General features: G+C 39.6%; 1 protein-coding gene across 4 annotated transcripts in view; it reads right to left on the minus strand.

Annotated features, from left to right (window-relative positions):
• grik2 (glutamate receptor, ionotropic, kainate 2) overlaps positions 1-27,453 on the minus strand; it is a 303,295-nt gene that overhangs the window by 50,863 nt on the left and 224,979 nt on the right. For 3 of the 4 annotated variants that reach the window (XM_084357024.1, XM_084357025.1, XM_084357026.1), the window contains exon 14: positions 21,181-21,398. In XM_084357024.1, the coding sequence (XP_084213150.1) occupies positions 21,181-21,398 (218 nt within the window). Of the gene's footprint in view, positions 1-21,180; positions 21,399-27,453 lie in introns of those variants that run through there. The other variant, XM_084357027.1, reaches the window with a different exon arrangement.

Here is a 27,453-nt window from a genome sequence, read left to right on the forward strand (position 1 = left end):
TATTTCAAGGCTTGCTGACCCAAACTCACTCCTCTCCTTCACTTGCACTCAGAGAAGTGAAGCAAATAGAACAATTAATGTCTTGCTTTCAGAGGAGAAGCTGAACTTTCTGTGGAAGGGTGGTATAGCTGTCTGACAGAGCCTGTAGGGTATTTCTCTGAATGGGAGGCTGACTGCAGGTTTGTGTTAGGAATTTAAATGTTCGTTTTCTGCAAAAAATAGAAACGAAGCAGAATGCTTTGTCAAGACCTCGTGCTCTGACTGCTTCATTGCTCAACAGCTATGACACAAAGACATTTATATAAGGTGGACAAAATAACAGAAAACCACAGAAACATTGAGTCACTCAGTCAGTTAAAAAACCTCTTTTGATTTTAGATTTTTTTATGCAAACTGAAGAAACTATCACAGCAATAAATGGGCCAAGTAATCAGAAGTCCATGACTTCCAACAGAATTTTTACCAAATCAGCTTTTAACTGTTTAATCTGTGACAGAAGAAAGAAAGACCAGGGTGAAACATGCCGATAAATGTCAAACCACATCAGAGCTGCAAGAAGTTCCAACCTAACAAAATAGACTGATCATAAATAGCCTGACTGACTTGAATGGTTGTGTTCAGTTCAATTCAAAGTCATAGTCATAGACTATTATTAGTTCTCTATTTTTATGCTTACTATTGACTTGTAAAGGCAGATTAGTAAATGCTCACATCATGATTCATAATGCTTTTGAAGTCAACACTGCTTCAGACTGTCTTCAGTTAAGCAGTTATGTTCAGTCTCCTGCTTGTGAAATTGTAAAAGAATAACAACAACACTGTAGTGTCAACGTGAATAGCTCAGAAGTCACATGAACCCAAACAGACGTGCAAAAGTTTCAGCTGCATTTAGCATGTGAGCCATACTGTTAAATTGCTAATGTTAGCTGAACACTGCATTTGAACTAGTTTGCTGATGCTGGGGATGAAGGGTGGCTGTACTCATTTAAATATAACTACAATGTTTCTTCTTTCATACAACGTGTTTGCTGCTGCGTTACCGCAGTGATTCCAGAGCGGTAAAAGGGGGGCTGCACTTGATAACTGTAGATGCTAGGTGGCAGCAGAGTGCTTGAATCCTGATGATGACAGTAAAATCCTGATGACAGGATTTTCCTTTATACCCCGTTTGACCACAACGTACTCAGCAATGGCAGAGTGGCGCTGTCCCTATTTCAGTGGGTTGACTCCACAGGAAGCGGATGTATGTAATCTAATGCTATGTTAATATGACTGCTTCAGCTGATAATTAACTTTAACAGCTCTTCGGTGAACTAAGTTAAATGAACTAAAGATACTAAACGTTAAGTTACTGTTTGTACTTGCAGAAGCCTACAAGTAAAACATACAGTCCGAGGTTTATATTTACGCCTAGCTCGAAGGCAGTGTAGCGATCGCTCTTAAAGGATAACTACCGTTTTTTACAACCTGGACCTTATTTCTAGCAAAATATATGATCATTTACTCATCCAGATAACTTTGGTGTGATTTGAAGTCGTTCGGACGAAATTAGATCCGGTGTAGCGCCGATATAGCCATATAATGCGATTTAGGCATATAACTACATATTTTTCAGTAGGCATTGCATATACCCACTTCTAAATCCCTTCTGGTGCACATCTTCATTACATTGTTTGAGGGAACGCATTCTTGCGGACACAACTGTCATTAATGCTAATGTAGCTCCATAGGGATTTAAGCTGTAATTTTTCTAATTTTGACAATTTAACCCGTGACAGTTAAGGTTGTAAGGACTATGGCTGTAGGTAGCTGTTGATTTAGTTCAAATACGCAAAATTGTAATTTTATGGGTTATTGTTCCTCAGACGATGGGGCTAAACTAGCTAATATGTGCTAATGGCAGCTGCATGTTGTTGCCATAGCAACGGTAAACATCACGTGAAGGTATAGGCTGATGGATTGTGAATGCTGTAGAGTGCAGGATCAGGCTACATTGTAAATACAGATAAGAGCCCTTGTATTCAGCACAGTATGCATGATATAAGTAGTTAGTATACCTATAGAAAAGAATACCTTTTGATATATTAGAATTAATAATTATTTGTGATAATTTGGGATACTGTGATTTTGATACCATTCTGTCTTTGTTTTATTTCTGTTATTATAGTGACTAACTAAAAGAGGTCATTTGCATGTGTATAAGTAGGCCCTACATGTTTTGTAAACGCAATTTTAAGGTCATGTTATCCATCAATATTTTTATTTTTTTTCCCCTAAGCTGCTGATACATCCTTGGTGCCGCTGTTGTTCTTGTCATAGCCTAGTTATTGATCTTGGTGTGGATGGCCCCGTACAGTCGCTTGTCCGCAGAATGCAGCGCCGGAGGTTTGTTCCCCAGCTCCTTCAAAAGTAACCTTCTTTATTCAGTGCCTTGTTAGATTAGTCAGTTGCTCAAACAGTTATAGAGGAATGTTTTTTTGTAAAAAAGATAACAAAACACCTAATTTGTAGCGTTACGAAGGCTCTTGCTTTCAGTGTGACGATGTACCTTGTAGGGGCTGGGAGACCTGTTGGACGATGGCCCATTAAAGCTATGGTCTACGATTTGAAAGATTTGTTATTATTATTAACATCATTTAGATGGTGGTTATGACCCAATAGTACCACCCACACAATGTGAAGAGTAAAAGGAACCAAAAAAAACATTCTCTCTAGTGTCTGTAAAACTGAAAAGAAATTGACCAATAGGAACCATCCGGCCCGGATGGCTCCTATTGGATCAATTTTCCGATCCAATCCTCGCTCACTCTCCTGCTCACGTCTGGTCCCGACCCACTTCCGCATTTGAAACTACAAGCGGACAAGAGGTTTGTTTTGCCCTGAGCAGTTCAGCTGCCTCTGCTCGCCCCACCGACAAAGAGTCAAAGAAATAAAGTCTGTCACTGAAAAGACACAAACCGGAGATGTGAAACAAAGAGGGCTCAAACCGAATAAACATCGGGTCATTGTTTGAACGGTGGCGAAAGGTCCGTGAAGATATGGACCCGGTGCTGATACAGCTGCGTTTCTGTTGAGCAGGTAACCTTCGTCTCTATTGTGGATGTTGTGACACAGATAAGTTTCATGCCGATGCTGCTGATGACTGTGAAAGCTGCCGTTAGTTTGTTTCTGTGTTATTAGACGTGCCTGTCGCTGCAGTGTTGTCAACACTTGTTTACTTGTTCGACGGAGATGTTAGCCTCTATGCCAGCATTGTAAGCTAACAACAAGCTAACATTGCTAACATGTTTACACCAAATCAGCCTATGTATTTGCTCGTGGCAGCTAAATGAAGCTGCAAGTAAGATGAATGAAGGGATGGATGAAACCCCAACGCGAAGCGGAGGGGTTTCGGATTTATTTCCGGATTTTTTTCCGGAAGCGATCGTTGTGATGAAAGCTGGCGGCAGCATCTGTTAGTCTCTTGGCCCTCAGTAACTTTTAGAAGTGGCTAACTTAGCTGTTGTAACTTATTACGTAGCTGTAAGGTAACGTAGCTGTAGCATGCTAATGTCGTTACGCTAGCTTGGCTGTGGAGCTTAGCTGTGGACATTGTAATGACTTACAAGATTTACGTGAGTTTCAACGTGCATTGTAATAACTTTATCTGTGAATCCGACATCGTTACTCCGCATTCAAAGCTGGGCTGTATTTGGTTTCTGACGGCTTGTTGCTCTTGGTGCTTGTTGCGGGACGTATAAAGTTCGTTGAAGAGAAAAAAAAAAAAAAAGCTTGTAGCCGGAGGGGGTGTGTCGCGGGACTCCGAGGGGAGAGCGATACAAGCTCGGAGGGGAGGGGTTAAGGAGCACAGAGGGGAGGGGGGTGTGTGTGGGGGGGATGCTTTTTTCAAACCTTTCTCAGATCGTAGACCAGAGCTTTAAGTGAACAAAAAGATCCACTGTGATCCTAATTAGGTATATAGTCACAGTAGCCCTCCTGGCCCAGCCCTGCTGCTGCTGTCTGCTACACACACACAGAATGTGAAGAAATAAAACATGTAATTTTATTTGACCGTGTCCCTGTCCAGGGAAATGAATCGAGAGGAAAACCCCTCTTCCCTACTTACTACATTTCACAAGCTCAAACTATTCTTAGTGTTAATCTTACTTGTGTATTATGTCTTAGATTCTTATTCTATTTTGACATGTTGTTGAGCAATAAAGGACACTGAAATCCTGAAACAGGTAACACTGTAAGATGTAAGAATTATGTGCAATAAACTAACCATAACTTTAGATAGTCCTGAGTAACGCTGTGGATGCAGTGCGCTTCGAGACATACTTTGATACGGACTGAGTCAATGAGGAAATAAAACAGTGTGTCTGGTTCCAGAAGGAGGAGCGAGAATCTCTGGGCCCTGATGTGTTCACTGTAGGACTGCACATAATGATTATTTTTGTATCGATTAATCTATTGATTACAGTTTCGATTAAATGATTAATCTATTGATTCTTTTTTCAATTAAACGATTAATCTGTTGATTATTTTTTTGATTGATCTTTTGTTATTCGCTTCATAGAACAACAAATTTACCCCAAATTACATAAAATTTCAGTATTTTATTCAATCATCTTCAATCAACAAGCATATATGACAAAGTAGGTATGCACTGCAGGTCATTATTCTCCAACAAAAGGAGCCCAGTTTTAACTGGTAATCTATGTAATCCTAATAAATATTACGTTTGGATGGGAACAAAAGTTAACAGGACTTTTTACATGTTGTGGTCAGCAGGACGTGTTATTAGCATGGATTAATACAGAGGGAATACAACAGACATTTCTCTGTATAGTGTTAAGTTTCACTTTTACTTTGGTTCGTTCTTGTTCCCCAGTTTAAAACACAGCAATGATCTGCCTCATCTTGGTTGTTTTCTGTTATATTTAATCCGTCGACAAGGACAAACGATCACTAGTAGGACCAGCATGCCAGTAGCATAACAACATAGCAGCTCACCTTTTGGCAAACTGATCAGTGGGGGTTCACGTCACATGGACTGTGGGGTGACACTCCCACACCTAACAGTGCCGTCTTTCTCCTGCTGCCATCTTGAGAAATCGCCCAAGGATGCCTTCGCTTCAAGTGTTTGAGCATGGCGGTAGTACTGCTTAGATCCTCCGCTTCGACACACGTTACATAAATCGACGTATTTACGTAATCAATTTCGTCGGCGCGTTGCACTAGCCCTAGTTCACTGTAGTCTGGACTGCTGACATGTGCCACCTGGTGGTTGTTGGTGCGCATTGCAGTTAATGCAAAATCAGCTGGATAAATTAAAAGTCCCCTTTCCTTTTTTCTGCAGTGTTGCAGCACCTTTAACGACGCAGCAATGGCGTCCTCTGAAAGGAGAAACATCTGTATGTGTATTTAATGTCTGTGACACATAGACATTGAAAGTGCACACTGTCAAAAAAGAAGGTTTATATTTGTACCTTTAGGGTCACATTGGCTTGGCCCTGGGGCAGTACCCTCCAAGGTACAGCTGTTGTAAACTTGACATTGGGTACTTATTTGTACCCTTGTGGTTTGTACCTTAAAAAGCGAAGTCTTGTACCTATGGTGGCAATTTTGTACTTTAATTTAAGGGGACAAAAATTGACAAAAAAGGGTACATTTAGACAAAAAAAACAGTACATATATGTACATTTTACTGGTTGAGAACATATATGTACCCTTTTTGGCCCTCAAAGGGTACACATTACCTCAAGGTCCAATATTTAGCCTTTGGGGGTACATTAGTGTAGATAGTACCTTGGGGGACAGAAATAGACTCCTGCTGTACCCCTATTTCTGACAGTGTAGTGACACACTGGTATGTCAACATGACTGTCTGAAGATCATTTTCAGGACTATTTTGGTTAGAACATCTGCCCACTCATGCCGCAGTGTGGCTCAGGCATAACACTTACTGCTTTAATGCTCCCCCTAATGTCATCAGTGATATCATGGGATGTACCAAGTATGGGGGAATTAACTCGTTATCTGGTTCAGTATATTGTGCTTGTTAGTGTTTGTTTCATTTGTAATGGTCGAGTTTCTAGGTAAGATACAAATCCAATTGCCATTCTTTTAGCTACCACTGTAGGATCTTGCTAATCCAGGAAGACCCTGCAGCATTATTTGCAGGAGACAATATCTTGACAGTTTCCTTATTTACTGACAGTCGTCACATCATGCTTCAAAGTCATGTTGTGGTTTAAGGATTATGACAATCTAATAATCACCTCTCCAAAGATGAATCAATAAATGTTGTTTTCCTGCTGTCTTTCACTGCCAAAACGCAATCAAAACTCTAGCCCGAAGATATTCAATAGAAGTGCTAAAATAGCTGCTGTAAACACCAAGTATCTCTTTCTGCAGGAGAAAAAAATCCTTTGCAACAGGAAGTCATGTGCTTTACATTTCCAGTTTCTTTAGAGTAAAAAGGAGAGGAAGTGGATTACTAACAGCATGTGTGTTGGTGCGTGTGATCACATCTGTGCAACTGTGTGTATTCCTACTGTAGATGTGACTATGTCTTAGCTTATGTGTTTCTGAACACATTTTATCTTTGTGAAACTGAGTGAGTACACACAATGTGGTTTAGCTTTTGTGCAAACAGCATTTAAACTGTATGTGTGTGTGTGTGTGTGTGTGTGTGTGTGCATGTGTGTGAGAGTGTAACCTTGAATTGTCATCAACAACACACACTCTGTTGGTCCTTGTCAAGACTCGGTGCTCGCTGCTTGCAAAAGTGGTTTGCATAATTTTCAAAGGACCCTAATCAAAAGAATCCGGAGAGCGGAGGGAAATGGCGCACAGTTTTTGTCAGCACAAACAACAACTTTGCTTTTATGAAGCATTCTCTCATGCCATACGAACTGTTTATGATACACTGTTGACACTAAACACAAGTGGCTATAAAAGGAAAACCAATTCTGCACTCATAGTCACATTTGCAGCTTTGTCAGCTCGACCTGCAAGAAAGTTGACTGTTACAGAAGCAGATCAGATACTAGAATGTAGTGCAGAAAAGGAATCATGTTGTTTTTTTTTTTTTGTTTTTTTTAAAATCGGCTTTAATGTCGAACTTTACATGACATGGATTGAAACCTTAATGACCCTTGCAGGGAAATTTAGAGAAAGACATACAAATACCTGAATTTCCACTCTAGGGATCAATAAAGGATTATCTCATCTTAAAAATATGAATAAGGCCACATGATACTGAGGTTATGAAGCGATAGACAATGGCCAATGTGAATGTACCAATGAAGGAAAGCAGGGCAAATGTATTTATATAGCACAAAGGCAACAGATCAGAGGCGAGAGCACAAGAAATAAAGTATAGACACAAAAAAAGCAGGCAAAGTTATATATAGAATAACACAAGCAAAAACAGACTAAGTAAAAACAGTAATAAATTAAAACATCAATAAGCAGACAGAATAAAGACAACAACGTATAACGACAAACTAAAAAATAACTAGGGCTGTCAAGTCATTCAAAAATGTATCTAATTAATTATAAGCTTTGTGATTAATTGATCAAAATTAATCGCATATGCCAATATCTTAATAAATTGACATTCTAAACTTTAGTAGGTGTGTGATATTTTGTTATTATCAAAATGATTTATATATATTTATTTTTATGATCTTTCCTGACAATGTTATGACAAATAACTTATTTTTGTGCTTAAACTTGAAATAAAATTAAGCTATTGCTCAAACAGAATGGACTGGAATTTTTAAGTCATCCACCAAGCTTGGCTTCTGGTGTTATAATCAAGGCTGATTTATGGTTGCACGTTGGCTCGATGCAGAGCCGACACCGTAACCTACACAACTGTCATATGGCGCAGGGAGCATTTATACATGAGCGCTGGCATGTCTGCATTGCTGACGGTGGTGAGCGGATTGTTAGCTACCTTTCCCCTTCAAACACACTGCCCCGTTCAGCTCGAGAATCTAGAGTGACATAGTGTTTACCTGCCACTTGCAGCAAATTATCAAATGAATTAAGTCATCTTTGACTTTCTGAGACCATTGTTGACTGGATGTCATTTAACCGATATGTGCAATGACTTTGGAGATGCAAGGGTAGTCCTGGGTGCATTTTGGAATTGCATCATTGATGTCCTGAGTGGCACCAGAGCCAGAAGACGAGCCTTTATTTGGAGTCGGAGAAGATGGGCATGTTTTCCATTGCCTGAAACTTATTTTCAAGTTGCAGGACTTCAGAGGGTCGAGTAGCCAAAAAGCCACAGGATCATCTTCCCATCACCAGACTCCAGGGCTCAGGCTGAGATGGAGTGGGGCAGGATTCCCTCAGGTGCAGAACTGATGCAGAAACCGGCTCACCACCAGCTGCCATTGAGCCCGACCAAGAAAGAGTTGTATTGTCATTCCCACAGACTAGAGAGTGAAGCAGGAGCAGATTCCATGTTACCGCGAAGGTTAGTAGAGGTTGGGATGGAGATGCGCTTCAACTGGGCTGCTGCAACAGTGGAAAATCCCAGGATCAGTTCATCCCTCTCATCCAGTTTGTTTTCAGGCAAGATATGTCCAACTTCAACTTGGAGATGGCAAATTCACAAGAGCCAAACAGCACCATACTGAATGTAGTTTAGGCAATAGTCTCAGTAGCCACTCAGTAAGATGTGTAGGAAAGATAGGACAAAGGCTGGAGAAAATGTCCTCATTTTCTGTGCTCAAGAGGTAATCCAAAAATAAAATTGCTTAAAATCTTCAGTAAAGAGGACATGCTAGCTTTGCCTCCAGGCTAAAAATAAACTGCCTTTTGATGACAACACCTTTTACTTGATTAAAACATGTAGGTAAAATGACAAGCTTATAAAAAGTCAATCATAAATCATTCCTTAAAACTGGATAAAATGCTGAATTGTGAAAGAGATTCAAAGAGTCTCAAAATTGTCATTCTACTGTTATTAATCTTACATAGCCACAAACAGATACATCACCTCATGCATCATGCTTAGTTTGAAAAAAAAAAGTATGAAAAATAAGTTTTGTTTGTTGTTCATTCACTTACAAAACAAATGGTGCTCATATGCTGACTGCCTTTGTCCATAGGACTTAAAAAAACAAACAACCAAAAACCAAAAAACAATGAAAGTTATTTGTAGTTTCTTTTATATAACACTACTGATTACTGCCACTGGTTTGGTTACACCTAGACAACTTACAGTATACCACTTGTTTGCCCTTTTCAACTGCAGGTTCCGCTGTTTCTGTGATTCCAGCAGTAGGCTATGTGTTCTGATTTGTTAATGTTATGAGCCTGAGAAGAGGAGATTCAACTTCCAAAACAATTTAACTTTGAGATTTTGGGTCAATAGACCACGGCGGCCATTTTCCTCTGATGTCACACTGGGAAGCTCGAATGCTGGTATAATGTTACGGATGGAACACATATCCTGCGTCTTTAGTGGCTGCATTACTGAGCTGCTGCTGCTCACTTGCGTGTGTCCACACAGGCAGCGTTGCTGCTGCAGCGCGGCTCCTGCCAGCCCTATCTGTTTACATGGGTTTGCCTTTGATAATTATCAATAAACATGACAATGTCACTTTTCTTTACCTTAGCTAAAAAAGGGGAAGACAGGGAGGGAAAGAAAAAAAAGTGTGCTGGATAGGTACTGCCCTTCACCTGTTGTGTGTATTCTCTTCATGTCAGTGACAGATTCTACAGATACAGACATCACTGTAGTGAGACGTTGGTATGATGTCAATATGACTGTCTAAAAGTCTTTGTTTGCCCAGAACTGCGCATGTGCTGCGGTAAAAACAGGCGAGACTCTGAATCTCTAGATGACACATTGCTGCAGCCTCGCCTGACACGCATGAGCCACGCTACTCAAGCTGGCAGTGTGTCTGCTCTAACCTGTTAACATGGACACTGAAATAAAAAGCAACACTTCATGTGCTGTTCATGCGGGGAGTGTTTGCCCATTTTGCTGCTGAATTCCAGGTTGCAAGTCATATAAACATCAATCTGACTTTTTGCACTTCCCGACTGACCTGCAACTGAAAAGACAATTGACCATATTCACACAGCGGCCTTTTTCCTCTGAGTTGTCAACTGTGGCACTGCTGTGTTCCAAATTGCAAGCCGTATAACACAGGGAATCTGACAAATCATTATCATTTCACTGCTTGCTAAGCAAATGAATGAAAAGACAATGGATAGTGAACATTTATCAAGGTAAAACAGCATTAGCTTCTGTTAGACAACAGCTAACATTCCACTTCCAAACTAACATCACTGTTTAAGTGTGTTGTACGATATGAAATGATAAGATAGGAAAGGCATTGTCATTGTCCGTTTGTGTTTCTGTGATTCCCTGTTTTACTTTGAAGTTTTACCCTCGTGTCATGTGTTGCTTTTCAGTTCCTCCCTTTGTGTGAATTTCCCGCCCTTTTTCTATGTTCAGCTGTGTCTTGTTTGTCAGTCAGTGTGTATATAGTCTGTGTGCTCCCTGATGTCTTTGTCCGTTTGTCCTGTGTTACTCTCCTGTGTCAATCACCTGTGTGTCACCTGAGCCTGTTCCTGAGTTTTTCCAGTGTCTCCACGTTTCTCCACGTGGTATGTTTCTAGTTTTGTGTTTAAACTTTGCTTTTGGTTGTACTTCGTTTTAGCATTTGTGTTGATACTTTGTGTTTTTGACATTTTGCTTTTCTTGGTTTTGGAGATTTTATTTATTCATTTATTTTCAGTTTTTGTGAAATAAAGCTCACCTTTTTGTTTTTAATCCTGTCTACCTTTTTCCTGTCTTGGTTTCTGCTTTTGGGTCCAACTTAACAACCACCTACAAATTGTAACAGGCAAAAATTAGTTTTTAAGTATCAACCCATATCTTGGACACATTTGTTTAGGCCTGGGACTAAAACACTGGATGTAATCAAACAGTGATGTTAGCTAGGAAGCGGTTGAATGCTAATGTTACATAATGGGTTATCGACTATGTAGTTTTACCTCAAAATATGGCCTAATTCCCTCCAGATTTTCATTGTCCATTAAGTTTTCAATTTCTACTGAACCTCTTAGTAATAAAATAATTACAATTTGTCAGATTCCCTACATTTATGTGACCTGCAATCTGCAACACAGGAGCACAACATTATTCCATCATTACAGCTTCCCATCCTGAGCACAAAGTTGGAGGGAAATGGCTACCATGTGAATGGGGTCAAGTTTGGACATTTTATTATTATTTTATTATTATTATAATTATTCCAGTTGAAACGACAAACCATTCTAGATTTGGTACAACTCTCATCTGTGACCAGCTTCTTCTCTATAGCAATGGCGGCTGATGCTCCTGGGTATTGTAATATTTAGAGCCATGCACCAACCCAAACTGACATGTTTTATCAGGTGTAAAATTGAAATAGTTATATTTCATGGCCATAACATCAACTGATCCAGGAGACTCCTGTCTTTCTATCTTGATTAACATTGACGATGCAGTTAAACAATACTTACCGATAGTGTCAGTCTTTAGTTAAATGTTATGAAAAGGGGAATGACTTATTAAATGTAGATTCATAGAAACTGCAGTTGGAGAAATATTCATCCATTATTATTAATATATGCAGTATGCTGGTCTTTCCTTGTGGATTTTATTCATGTGATCATAAACACTTTGGATCACAGAGCCTTGAGTTGGAATAGTTAGAAAAAATATGATTTTTCCTCCCCATCCCCTCTTCCATCCCCTACCTGTCTCCTCTCTCTGGTATCAAGCACATCATCTCAATAGGTTTTATCTGCTTGATTTAATCACCATGCTGGAGTTCCTCCCTTTTGTCTTTTGGCAAACGCAAAACAATTCAGGCTTGTATAGCCTGGGGACATGGAGCTCAGTGCTACGGCTATGTAAAGGGCTACTGTCTCTGCCGCTGACTCTGATGGCCATCACCCCTTTACACAGACAAGGTGAAAAAACAGCACTGCCTTTAATAAGATGTGATTTTATTAGCTAACAAGCAATACACAGCAGTGGTGTGTGTTTGCTTATTAAATTATTCAGTGTTATTGTAGTGACAGTCCAGAGGGAATGTCCCTGCTAGGAAGACAAGTGACACGCTTCAATGCTTCAGAGACTATCCTGTGCAGACATTTACATAATTAGCCAACATTAGACTTGTACTTTACAGCAGAAGTCAATAATTACCCAAACAATAGATATTTTGTCAGTTTTTTTCCTGGGTTTGAATAGTGATTGTGATGCGTGTGCACAGAATCTGAGACTGTGCTGCACTGAATCAAGACTGATGATAAGTCTAATCAAAACACCCCATCCATCATCTCAACAGTGTGTTTCAAACACCTCAGACAGGATGTGTGGACAGAATATGTTTACGCAGTGGAGGATAAATTAAAACTTAGAAAAAGATGAGCAAGGGATGATGCCAAAAAGGCATCTCATTTTAAAAGCTATGGTTTTGTAGGCTTAAGTTATTTATGTCTTTTGTTTTGTTATACATTGTATTTTATCTTTAATTAATGACTAAACAGATAAGTTGAGCCTGAGTGGCTGGTGGGGCTCAAACAAAGCAGCATTAACACCTAAATTAATTTTCATTTATGACAACAACTATGTATTTTAGTTGTTTTTTTTCCAGATAAGATAGTCCAACACACAGTTTCCATGAGGTCCATATTACCCCATAAACACAAAAAACTATTTAAAAAATCCCTGTTGAGAACCAGGCAAAATGACTTTACCCTATTAAATAGAGGGTTTAAGGGTAGAGGGTGTTGTATGCTGTACAGATTATAAATCCCCTTGAGGCAAATTGTGATCTGGTGGTACTGGGCTATATATTTAAAAAGGGACTTGACTTGACTTTCGAATGTGTTAGATATTTGTGTGGATCTGGACCCCCATACCAAATATCTGAGATCTGAGGGAAGAGCAGCTGCAAGGAAGAGAAAACTTGACCGAAAACACACAGAATGTAAAGAGATGAGAAGTCACAGGTAGAACTGTGTGTGTGTGTGTGTGTGTGTGAGAGAGTGAGAGAGAGAGAGAGAGAACTGCAATTAGTACATTTCTAATTCTTTCCCAATTTGAAAAATTGTCAGTTGAAAAACTGAGAACTTATCACACCCATGTTTAGTTAGATGTTGCCAAGCAACAAAAATGAGGACGAGGAACTTTATTGAAAAGAGAAATCAAATTTACTCATATAAGTAATGAATATATTACAAGGATGAGCACATGTGGCATTTCGTTGGCAGACGGCTACTGTATAAGCAGCATAACAACCTCCAAGTTGTACCTTACATGATTGTAAACAATTTTAACAGAGTTATGTTTGGAGTATGGGGGGCACTGATTCTCCATAGAGATATTGTTGAATTTATTGAGAGTCTTTTTTTGAGTCTATTCACCTTCATTGTATAGGACTTCTGCCCAAACTGGAACTAGCGTTTTCCATGGTAACGGCTAATGCTAGGCCTCCTTTTTGACATGATCAGACACGTGGGGACACCATCTATCACAATTAAAATTGTGACATTATCGTGTCGCTGCCTTCCACTTTCCAGGGATGGGAGGACAACCAAAAAAAGTGGCCAAATAGGAATTAATTCAACTTCTATTTAAATCTCGAAAAATCATTGAGGGCAAGCCCTCATTTTCATTGATGTCGAGAGCACAAATAAAAAACAGACTTGTATATAACATATAGTATATTTAGCTATTTCATTGACTCCGTTGCAACCAACGGTGACACTATGAATAATTTAAAAAGCCCCGGGGCATATCAGTACCTACACAGCAATAAGTAGGTCACGTTTTGCTTTAGGAGGTGGGTGACAACCTTATGTACCTAAAGGCCGACATAGAACCTGGTCAGAGGTTTCAAGTCCCACATCACCAGGCCTGAGTTTTAGTCTCAGCGTCAGGTGAAATGCAAACAGCTGGGTAGCAGGACAAGGGCGATCTTGCAGCCATGCAGCTGCAATATTGTTGAAGGTAAAATGTTTGTTTTCTGATAGTTGTATTATTGTAAGAGAATCCTGAGAATTTCAATTTTGTGCAACGTCATTTTTCAGCGTCATGAATTTTCAGAGATAACTATTGCACTACATTAGTTTAATTTTTAAGATTTTAAAAACATTATGATGCTATGAAATACAATGCCTTGATACGATGCATCTTATCGCCTACAGTAAATTATGCCATCATACAGTTAATAATACTTTGAAGCGTACCAGACTTTTACATGTACCAGAGCACGGAATTGTCAAATTGTAAGACTTTTACTACTTAGTACCTGAGTAAAAGATCTAAATACTTAATCTGCCACATTTTAAACTGCACAGAAAGTAATATTATTAACTACAACTACATTACTGGAAAACACAGCAATTCTCTATTTCCTGTACATCTGAATTCATACCTGATTGTCTCCTGACATTGTTGTCACTCCTTTTCAGGACCCGATTTTCTTCTCTGGTGGTCTTTCGTAACCAAGCCACAGAGAAGTATGCAGGTTTTTTCCTCTGTTGGCTTTTTGTCCACGAAATGAAATGAGCATACATACAAACTTTTCGGTGGTCTCTTCAACTTAAGGTTTTTCAGCCATGCTCTTTTAGTTTCATTGTTTGTAGGTACACGATGGAAACTTTAACGCTGAACACAGGAACAATCCCTTTTTGCGCTTTGGGAAAGTTCAAAACACTGTCGGTCGAGCCACAAATTTAGCTTGGTTTGGTTATTTGTACAGCCACGAACCACGCAACAGGTGCCAGAACTCCGCAAGGACATTTATGGAAAAGTTAACGTTTCATAAAAAGCCAGTACACAAAATATAGATGTACGCTAATTGCAACGTTATTTTAGAAAAACAATGCTGTTGATGGTTATCCACTGATTTAAGTCTTCCTAGTTTACCGCTACTTCCTCTATCCCACAGGAAGTCCCACCCATAATTGTATCTATGGCAACAGCCCTAAGAATAAGGTGGATATATATCATTTCATTTAAATGAACTTCAATGATTTTTTCTTTCACTTTTTCACAGTTATTCCATGGTCTTCTCAGAAACACCCTTTTATGGGTGGGCACTAACATGGCTGGAGATTTTCTGACTTTTCATCGAAAAATATCCTGTTTTTGTTGTCATAAACAGCTAGAAATTGTCCCGAGGTCTCGTGACAAACAAATTGTTTCATACTTACAAATTTTAAAACAAAGTCTTAAACTGTAGGGACCGACTTTGCAGCCTTCATACCTAGTTCAACTCCATCACCATCCCCTCCACCTTTGCCTCAAAAGCCAGGTCAAAAATGTGAATGCAATATGGCACAGACTGTACAAATGTCAATATGGTATGTTAACATGCAAAAGCGAACGAATAAGTGGCAACATCTTATTCTGGCATCTGGGCTGAATATGTGAGTCCTCTGCTCATAACATTCTCAAGAGTTATGCTCTAGAGTTGGATTTGTCACCCAAAGCTTTTTGATGCAAGGGAGGATATTACTTTGGGTGTGATGTGGATGAATATCAGGCACCTGAAATAAAGATATAAGGCAGTATCCAGTCTGCCAAAAGCATTTTGTTAATTTTATTTTCTCATTTTTCATCACCATAATAAAAGCAGGTGTGAAATTGTGTTAGTATGTGTTGAAACTGACTGTCTTTTGTCCATTTTATAGATAAGCATTTCATGTTAGTCCACACTGTGTGATTGTGTAGAAGGTATGAAATGTTTGCAGCACATATTTTCTATTTGCAAAATGGAGTTTCTCTCTGAAACTCGTGCATCCAAACAATTGAGAATACCTATAATCCACACTGGTATAATCCTGTGTATGTATACCAGCCTAGCCCATAATACACAAATGATTTGGACTAAGGGTGTCTGACCCGAGGCTCTAAACTGAATGGCTGCAGAGGGACCTCAGCATAGGTAGGATGATTAACAAGCAAATATGCTGCTTCTTACACCAATTGTTGTTTTTATTAAGTTGCAGTGTGAAATGATAAAGAGACTGTGCAAATATTACCACAGCAGTTTTGTAATTAATTGGTGCAAGTATGTTTCAGTGTGAAGACGAAACACACAGAGACATATTAATCACACAGTTACCTGTGAATCCATGTGTGCTTGTTGCACAGATGGATGAAAATGAGGTGTGAATAAAAGCTAAATCTCAAAGCTGTCCGAGTGCCAGCGACAGACTGAGAGAGAGTGAGAGTGAGAAAGAGAGAGAGAGGGGGGGGGGGACTTTGAGAAACTTGGAGCAAAGACATCTAATGCAGGGGAAGTTTTGAAACTTGGCTGGATTAACGTGACATGATATGCAGCAGGTATTCTATATGATCCCACACTGAGGGGATTACCAAGCAGAGCTTTGGCAGTGGCAGAACTGTCACTGCTACATGGTTTCAGGCTATTTCACTGGCAAAAAGGTAGTATTTGATCACGGTGCCTCATAGCAACAACGTTCCGGGTTGAACATGACCCGGCCGCCCAGCACTTCTGTTATGGAGTTTGCAGTCCAAAGACATGGGGTGAGGTGATGTGGAAATTGCCTGTAGGAGTGAATGTGTTAGTATATCTACAGTATCTGTGGCAGTCCAGTGATAGATCGGTGACCAATCCGGTACACTTTAGGCTCTAGCCCCTCATGACGCTGAACAGGATAAGTAGTTACAGAAAACTGGTGCATACTCATTTGATCATTTGAAACTAGTACAAGTATAAAATAATGAATATAGTGTTAGATTTGTTGGCCCAGAGGGAGATATGTTTTTACCGCCAGTACAACCTAGAATAGATTTATACCAATATACACACAGCAACACACAGACAAAGACAATATATAAAATCATCATGTAAACATTCATAAATCCTAGCTCACAACATTGCCAGTCGGCAGAAGGGACAAAACTCTAGCTGAAGCAAGCTTCTCTCTATTTTAAAGCCCTGTATCGCTGACCAAATGGTAGTAATGTGAAATGTTGTTTGAGGAGTTGGTCAGTACTATTGTGAGTGCTATGTGTGATGGCTTTGTGGTTCATGTCTGAGAAACTGGATGTGCAAGGGCAAATGAGCTGAGCAAAATCTGTGCATCATGGGCTAGGTTGATATACAGCTCTGACTTTACATATGAAATGGAGTTTTTTCATGCGTTTTTTTATAGATAGGAGTGCTCAAAACTGAGTTAATTAATGGGTCAGAGATATTTGAAGCTGCTCACTTGATAAACTACATTGCCATGGATGGAGGTGGGTATCCGCTGCAGGTAGTTATCACTGCACCATTACATAAAGTGAGAAATAGAGTTTTGATAGGCTGTAAAGGAATTATTGTCATTAGGTAGTGCAAGTGTGGCAGTTTCATCAGAGTATTTGAAGTATGTGATGAAGGGTGAAGGGCACGTCCAGTCATTTGTTTACAGGGTGTAAAGGAAGGAGCTGAGGACACAGCCCTGAGCAGCTGCAGTGTTGGTGATGAAACGTGATGATACGTGATGATGGGTGATGATGGGTGATGATGATGCATTACAGCCTGTGGTCTGTTGCTGAGGAAATTTTGAACCCAGTGGATGAGGAGTGGAGGGATGTTGAGATGGTGAAGTTTCTTGATTATGTGGTTGCACTGATTTGGGTTGAAGGCAGATGGCAGTTGAGTTAAAGTCAACAAAAGAAGCCAAGTTGCCTGGTGATTGTGGTTGTAGGATTAGGGAGTGGAGGAGACATAGCACAGCATCCTTTGTACACTTGTTTGTGGTTGGGTTCTGAAAGGTGTGTTCTTTGGAGTAGTGGTATGATGGTGGATGGATTCCAGAGGGTGGGTATGGATGCAGAAGATAGAGTGGAGGATGGAAGAGAGCTCCATGGCACAGAGCTTGAGCACCTTAGCTGGGATGCCATCTGGTCTTGGTGCCTTGCCAGGTTTGCACCTGCCCTGCAGCTGTCAGACATCCTTTAGTGTGAAGGGAAGGGTGCATAGCCTCTCGAAAGGGGAGAGCTCTCAGATGTCAAAATGTGTGTAGAAAGTGTTTCGAATGTTTGCAAAGGTGGTGGGGTTTGTTATTGTGGGAAGTTTTGTCTCGATTGTACTCATATATTATTCCCTGAACACAGGAACTTCTTGTGTTCCAGTCCCACCTGAATATGGAAGTACCTGTCCTTCAAGTTATTGGTGGTGAACCTGCCAGAGCCAGTTCCAGCAATGCCTTAATGTTTAGCATACAGAAAGGGAATCAAGACACAGACACCATTGTTCTCCCTGGCTTTAGTGTATAGGTGTAGAGGTGCATTAACTCCCGAACAGGGAATAATGTCACTGAACACCACACTCATAGCCACAGAAAAAGATGTTAGTCAGCCTGAAAAACTGTGGCGCCACCATGTATGATGGGAGACGGACATGGCGAGGGAGAGTTTTTAACTCAACTCACATCTCAGATTTTTAACTCAACAACATGATGTTGGGCATAGTGCCCATGAACACTTACAGATGAAGCCTCTTAAAACTTCCTGTTGCTCCGTGATGGGGCCCTAACCGATCCGTAATGAGTTATAAGATTTCCCAAACTGAATAAATACTGCACATATAAACACAGAAATGCTTAGCTAGCTTGAGGTTGTTATAACTAAAATACCTGCCGAAGAATAATATTTTCCACTGACAGATTTAGGCTACTACATATCTGCAGACTTTATTAGTAATCTAGTAATCTAACACCATAAGAAATTACATTTATATACCTACAATAACAAACTAGAAAAAGAAAAAAAACCAAAAACACTTTTTTGGCTCTTATACTGTAATGGTTTGTCCCATTGTTGTTAAATCATAAATTTCCCCTGCCATATTACTTTCACTTCCATGCAGTACTGTTGAAAAACAAAAAGCTGAAGCATAATATTGATGACCTCATGATATGGTCTATAATCTTTAAACATGCTCGGTCCGTGATCATATTTGTATTTGAAGTATTTGTTTTGAATGTTTCACTGGGTGTGGGTGGTTACAAGACGCATAAACTATTACACTGACACATTTTCAGCAGAAATGATTGTCACTGTGCTGTATCATTTTTCTGATATCTTTATCATATAGTCATCACGCAGTGGTGGGTGATAATAGAGATGCAATCAGTTTATAAAAGTGTGTTCACAAACATCCTCTGCGTATCTTGGGAGGTTATACACATAAAGCAAGAATCTGTTACTACACTGCCTATTCGTCCCCTAATATGCTATGAGGAACATTTTTAGTCTAGTACTTAGCTAAAATAGAGAAAGCTTATGAAACAGAAGTTCATGCCATTTTGTTTATGGAGACTAAAAAATCTCTGATGAAACTATACAACAAGTCGGTGGGGGGAGAAGTCTCACTTCTCTTGGCGGGGGGCTGGGGAGATGATGGAAGGCAGGGTGATGACATGCATCGAGACACCATGGGTCGGGCTCAAACCCTCGGCCTCTGCAGGGTGTCTGCATTTGGGTCACATGCTCTACCAACTGAGCTACTGGGAAGCATTGGGGATAGATATTTCAATCAGAACAGAAAGATCTTCATTAACTTATTTCATGTGCTTAAACACACACATATTGTCCATTTCAGAATAATATACATAATATACATACGGATGGGAGGGGATAATCCAGGCGACTGTAACTGTAGAGTGCCATAATGAAAATGGTCATTACTACAGGCTTTCTCCTGACACGCAAGCTGTCAAAGGGTCAGAACTGGAGCCCTTGTCTTCAGGGGTTCTCCCAAAGGTGCCTCACAGTAATTAATGATTGTATTGTGTCTGTTCAGAACATGGTGATTTATGTTGATAATTGTCATTTTTTGCTGGTTTATGCTTTCAACCATTAATGAAGAGGCTGTTACATTTCTTCATCCCAAGTAGTCCATACTAGACTTTCACTGGCTTCTTGTGACATTACTACCATATATATTCCTATTCCCAGTGCCCTTGGCGATCGGATTACTTATCAGTGATCACGTAATGATGAATAAACAATAAGAAAATAGAAACTCCTACAAACTCACACTTTTCTAGACTAGAAAAAACTACTAGACTTTAGGCTGAGACACTGAGACGGACATGCACCGCATCTTCTGCAGAATGAGATGTATGATACAAATTATTCTTAAAGGCAAGGCTGGAATACCAACCGGCCTCAGTGGATAAAAGTCTCTGGGCCACAGACACTCCAGTCGTCCAAGGCCTGCGATTCATTTTATGTGAATTGATTTTTGGTACTTAATTGTTCCTTGATTGGTGCAAATTCCATTACTAATTTGTAATTAAATAAACATAATCTCAGGCAGGCTCTGCCTGCCCCGACTTAACACTGAATACAATATGATATAGATATGGCTGTATATCAAAAACTAAAAGGATTTCAATTGAATGCTCGGTACCATTGGATTCAGAACAACTTCATTTCAATAACGTGCTAGCTAGAGTGAATCTGATATTTGTCATGTTAAATAAATGCAGGTTTTTAGAAGAAAATCAATTTTTTTGACCAACTAAAGCATGCTAAATGTGTGAAATCAAAGATTTTGCCACGTCTTGACAGTTTCCACAACAAACTTTGCTTCCACCTCTAACATAAAAAAAAAAAAAACCTCTGTGGAATTTTTCAAAAACTACATACTAAATATAGCCAGGCCTATATTCACAGCAATGTACTAGGGACAGGGATTTTGAGAACGCTAACATGCAGACAGCAGAAGGGAGGATAATGCTGAACTGAAATAGTTGACTTTTTTGGATTCGAGTATTGTTCTTACTTAATGTCAGACATACTGTAGTGCTCAATATTTCTGTATTAATTATGCTACATGGAGTTGATAACTCAGTGGGATCTAACCCTCTTCATTTTTATTAGTAAGAATTTGAGCTTTTCTGTCTTAAAAAAAGTGTATTTCTCATTGAAAAGGAACATTACCATTTACCAATATTTACCATGCAGCTTTGACATGTTTAATTTCACTGCAAAAATAACAACCATCTCAAACTCAAGCATAATCCTGGACATACCCATATTTTGTATCTGTCTATCACTGTGTGATACAGAGCAGTAAACATTACAGTAGACACTAGAACAGACTGTTGTCAGTTTAATTATATCTAGCTACAACCAACCTTGAAGAAGGTCATTGTGGAGCCATCCTCCACCACCCCGTATTCTATCTTCGTCTGCTTGGCCAGGTCGTCAGCAGAGTCGATGGGTGACTCCATCCTCTCGACAGTGAGGAAGGCAGCCAGGTTTGCCGTGTAGGAGGAGATGATGATGAGAGTAAAAAACCACCAGATTCCTCCTACAATTCTGGTGGAGAGGGCTTTCGGCATGAGCTCAGATCCTGAACGAGAGGAGCAGAGGAAGGCGTGAGGTCTGGTACAGCACTAGGCCAGAAAGGGGGCAGCACCCAGGCCAAGCTAGGCCTCTGCATCTGCTGCCTGGATCACACACGCAGACACAAACACACAGTGGGCAGAGTGGGCAGCCTCATGGTTGAACTTGATGATTGGTATTTAATCTTACTGGTGATGTGAATCACACTTCTATGTGCTCTGGACGGTCTGACGGTGTGTCTTTAGTTCACTGTAATTTTTTCTTCTACTACTAATGTTTCCAACATGATTTCTCTTCAATTTTTAAATATGACAAACAAAGTACCATCAGAAATTGGCACAGGAAAAATAATTTGCACCTATTTGCAACATAAGATCTTCTGGAAGCTACATAGAGGACAAGCTATACTGTAGCCATAGATGTATCAAGGAGAACTGGATACTTCCTCGGTCAGTTGCATCGTGGCACGCAAAAGTCACTTCCTGCTGTAAAGAAATTACTTGCATGAATGCAAACTGTGCATGCTCTATGAGTAATTCTCAAAGTGAAACAGGTCATTTCGCAGGATTGTGACTTTGAAAAAAAGGTATCCACCAATTTTCAACTAGTTCTTTCATGATGAAAGCGTATGGTAAAGCTCTTTTTGGGCCAATGTGCATCACTTGACATTGTAATTACATGGCTTGGCACTATGTCAAATCTGCTTCAAAGCATCGGGGCTTAATCTAGCTGGGAAGACACGAACATGCTAGCTAGTTGGAAACTAGTCTGAAACTTTTTAATTCTGAAAAGGTTGCTAATCAAAGCACCTTGGTCAACACCTATCCAAACAAACATTTAGAGCAGTATTTGTACAATTTATGAACCATCTTTTGAGGAGCAAATTATTGTCACAGGTTGTCATTTGTCATTTTTGATCGGTTTCCAAGCTTTAAGGGAATGGGACCTTATATAATATGAGCTGGCTGGATTGTAGACACTAAGGGACTGAGTGCTAAAGGAGAGGTGTAGATGCATACGAGAGCCGTGTGGCTGATATCTGAGACTTTTTATTGAGACTGTGATGAAGTCTAAAGGTTAGCTGTCATTCCTGAAGTATTATGGTTTAGTTTTTGTCAGCAAATACAGTATTTGTTAACCTGAATGAACTTGAAACAGACTCTGAGCTCAAGAAGAGGACCAGAGCTACCAAGGAGAGACGGCCCATTCCACACGTCACTCCAGAGAAAGGGTTGAAAACTAACTGAGCTCACAAGACCTGCATCCTTTTGTTATCTTGGCAAGTGATGCCACTGATTGCAGCAATTTCTATGAAATAAATTGTTTTTGTTCAGACATTTGGTTGGTTTGACCCAGCCCTCACATTTTCTACATGGAGTTGTATAGCTTAGCACAGCATCAATTAATTCCATCCCATGTTTTATTTCTTACAGCAGAGTGCACTGAATCTTCAGTTCATGTCTGTTTTTTATTCGAGATTTATGCAAAATGTATGCAGAGGATGACAGAGCATATGTGCGTGGGTAGAGTGGGAGTGAGGCAGGGAGGTTTGTTGTCCGGGTGGAAAAAGGTGGGCCTGGGTTATATCAGGACCATTCTACTCAAGCGGCTTAAGCAATTGAAAGCAGGGATTTTGCACATTCACTCAGAGGGAAAGCTGATAAAGAGTAAGAGAGATAGGAGGTTAAGAACTCTGTGCTCCACTCCCTTTGTGAGAGACTCAATCTCCACTCTCACTTTTCATCAAACTTTCTTTCTTTCTTTCTTTCTTTCTTTCTCACAGTCCCCTGAGTGAGCTGTCTAGTAGAGTGAGCAAGCAGAGAAAGACATGACAGCCAACGGCAGCTCAAGCTACTATTGATATTGCAACGGAGAGGGAATGACAGGCTGGAGGGGGCACACGCTTCCTGGGTTCCTCCGTCACTACTTCACCCAGGAGTACTTAATGGTTTTGCAAGATTATCTCATTGGTAAAGTTCCCGTTAAGTGATAACAACTAATGACTTGTATACACCATGCTGAATGTGTTTATGGTTCACATGGAGCAATGAGACTACACCTATACCTCTTTTGTAACACCATGATAAAACTTGAATGGGAGATAAATTCTTATTTCATTCAATTTTTGCCTAGAACCCAAAATATGTTGATATTACATTTTTAAACTGACGGGACGAGTGGACATCTGCATTATAATTTACTGTACATTGTTAAGTAACACACAGTTTTTGCTAAACTGCCAGCATATTGTTACTACATGTAGTGAGTGAGAAGAAGGCTTATATCACTCAAAATACAGTAGTTTGTGTAAATGTTAGTTTTATTATTATTAGATCACAGTACTGCATTCCACACAGTCTGGCAAAATATATTACTATATGATCAATGAACTGTGGGACCTTCTGGCACACTCCTATATTGGTCTGAATTTAATTTGAGGAACCATTCATTTGAAGGAATCATTACTTTGTGTTAAGTAATCACACATTTAAGTGAACAAAATGTGTGGTTTCCCAAGGATCTGTTGTCTTGACCTCATCTGTTTAACATACACATGCTACCAGTAACTAGGTCATGAATTATGACCATAATTACTTAAAAAAACATAGATTTACGTTACGCTATTGATGTTTGTCTTTGGTGCTGAAGAGGACTGATTTAAATTCAGCACTTGTGCTTAGAAAGTGGTTCACATCAGTCAGTGTCACATCCCCCCAATATTTAAAGTGACCCGTAATCAAATGCTCATCAAAACCATTGAGCTAAATTCTCCCAATATTGAGTGTTCCAGCACACTGGATGGTCTGTGCTCCCAGTGGACTTGTCCATGTTTGGTCATGTTTCGATTGGTCATTTGCTGCAAACACTGCCAATTCATGTAAACACGCTCAGGGCTAGATGAGAAAAACTGACCACTTGGCGTGATTGCCACATAACAAAAAAATATCCTGGGTATTTTCCTGTTCAGAACATTCCACAGGTAAACAGGTTCATTGGTGACAGTATCATGATTGGGTGTGAAAGGGGCTCAGTCATTCACAGGCAAGGATGGGCCGAGGTTCACCACTTTGTGAAGCACATGATGGTATAAAGGATATTACTACATGGGCTCTGGATAAGAATTTTGTATCAGTCAGTATAATGAGCTTTTTCTCCCTCTGTTTCTCCCCATGTGTATTCATTAAGAATCGGGATAGATAGATAGATAGATAGATAGATAGATAGGTAGATAGATGACAAAACATGTTAGTGTTATGTTATCACTTAAAACAGAAGTTACCGAGTCGCATGGTCTCCTAAAAACATATTTCTCTGTTTACCCTTTATTAGCCACAAGCCATCCACACCGTCAGGCATGGTCAACCATGCACAGCCTTCAGCCACCCACTTTGCCCATTCATCAAACCACAACAGAGAACAAAAGTTAAAGTAGCAGGCATGACCACAAACACATATTCATCAGTACTTTTAGCAGTGGATTCTGCTTGTTCTATGTTGGACCAATGACTGGCTATAAGACGCATGTTTTAAAAGTGGAACATGTTACCAGCTCCGAGCTTCTTATCCTGTTCCACCTCAGAAACCAGAACAGAAAATAGGGGTGACCCACCCAGAGGAGTGAGTTCACCCAAACAGAGCCTGGTTGGGGCTGACTGTCATGTACCCAAGGTAACGTCATGACCAAACAGCACATCCCACAGTTTTCTGGGGGGCGGGGCAAGCCGCCTGGCAGGGGAGCCTCTCTACAGTGCAGACCAGCACGGTGCCATGCAGACACTGTGTGTTCATCCAGTCTAATCCCACAGCTTTCTGGCCCTTAGCCACATCTTCTCAACTGGTCAACCCTGCACATCTCATCTGCTGGCTTTTCAAAGAAACAACACTACTCTGGGCAGCAACTAGAAGCTAAAATCCACATTTAATAAATCTAAAACAGTTTATTGTTAGTTACACACATGTTTTTATGCTCAGCATAGGGGTTTGGGTGTTTTTTTTTTCTTTGGTTGGGGGGGTTAACTCAAACCAGTCATTGTATTTTGATCACAAATTAATTAAATAATTATCTTTGGAGTCAAATACATAAAAATCTTTGTTGCTAATTCTGGGATATTAGTAAGCATGCAGTATAAGTAAGCATGCAACCAGCCAACTAGGGAATAGTTATCAGCGACTAACTCTTAGGAAAGATTGAGATGCCTTTGGACTTAAAGGGTCACTTCATTAAAAAACACATTTCTCTCTCACCTCATGTGGTATCTAGTCATGCACAGTCTTGCTTATATTCGTCCAAGTTTCAAGAGCTCTCTCACTGTGATTTCAGCCTCCACCCAAGACAATGTTTTTTGTTTTTTTTTAAGTAACCTAAGGAAGCAAATAACAGCCAAATAAGTTGAATTTTATAAGCAACTGGATATTTAGTTGTGAAATCTAAACACTACAAATAGAACATTAATATGAAATATTTCAACATCAAGTAAGTGATTTCAAGTGGTGTTCATGTCTTTTAATTTCTAAAACACAGACTGAAAATTCAAGAGTGAAAAAAATAATGAAACTACACTGACTTATCTCAAGCTTTCAACCCCATTTCATGGTCTTTCTCCACCTTACATTACATATTATAGGACTTAGTTACATAGTGACTTTTCTTTCTTTTTTTTTTTACAAAACATCATATCACATTGACATTAAATGGTTACGGCTGTCATATCAAGACATGGAAGAAATGGTGGTAGAGTTAAAGTTGAGAAGGCTGCCAAGCCAGTCGCCGTAGTTCAGGACTGCATTTTAACATTTGCTTGAAGCAAGTGTGAAACCACTAAATATTTTAAGGACACCTTGGAACAATTTCAAGCTGTGCTTGTAATGACAAAAACTAATATTTTTGATGGGAAGATGTGAAAATCTCAGGCCATGTTTGGTGGTGACAAAACTGAGTGTGTTGACCTCAGAACATCTCCAGCCGTGGTTTTGGCATCCAAAGCAAAACATGATCTTTTCTAACTTAACCAAGTGTTTTTTGTGTCTAAACCTAACCAGACCATGAGCACAGTGGTGTCACAAGATAATATTGGAAACTGAAGCTAAAGAAATGCTAAGTTGCCACATAAAGACATGTAATGATTTAAATTGTTAAATCATTGGCAATGTATGTTTCTGCAAACCTCGGGTCCGCGGTTTGCAGGAACATACATTGCCAACATTTATTGTGGTGACTGGGTTGGTATACATTATGAGGCTGATGAAAGATCTAAAAAACTCTTGAAAAACGACAGAACTGTGACAATGTTTTTGTCTAACTAATGGTTCAAATGCTAAATTAATTCATTAAATAAAAGATTATGGAAGTTAAGTTCGTATTTTCATTTGAATTTTGGTCTCTGAATTAAACAAATTTCAGCACCTCAAAAGTTTGGACCTGACTTTGGTCTTTAAATCAGAATTGGACAGACTGAATTTGAGAACCATGAATGCATTTTAGATTTTTAACCTCTGTCAAGGTGGTTTCCTAGAAGCTTGGATGGGTCTTGGACCCGAATAGACCCCTTAAACTTTTGGTGAAGATCTGGATACAGGGGAAAATCCAGGCATTTTTAAAATTGCAAAACATTGCAGGTGTTTTTTCTTGACATCTTCACTAATTTCTCAGGGAATAATGCATGGGTCTTGATGACAAAAGTCAGTCGTATTTAGATTGGCTGTTATCTATGAGTACAATTTGATGTGGCTTGTAATAAAATCCGGATCTAGCAGATTTAAATGTTTTACTTAATATTGGATTTGGCTTGGTTGAATTATATGGGACCGTTGGGCCTTGGCAGGGGTATGTACCATGAGTCACTTTTCAGTCTAAGTTTATGAATCCTTGAAAGTACATCACTTGAAATTACCTCCTGGGAAATTCAAAGAGGAATCAAACTGCATAAATTTAGATAGATATTTTTCAAACTAAAATATTTAAGTGCCATAAATTCAGTGGTATCTAAATTCCATTAAACATTAAATATTCATTAATGGTTGAACTGCACTACAATTTTTTCAATTGATTGTTAGACTCAAAT

Source organism: Pagrus pagrus, assembly GCF_965226575.1.
Source record: "Pagrus pagrus genome assembly, chromosome: 7".
Classification (NCBI taxonomy): Eukaryota; Metazoa; Chordata; class Actinopteri; order Spariformes; family Sparidae; genus Pagrus; species Pagrus pagrus.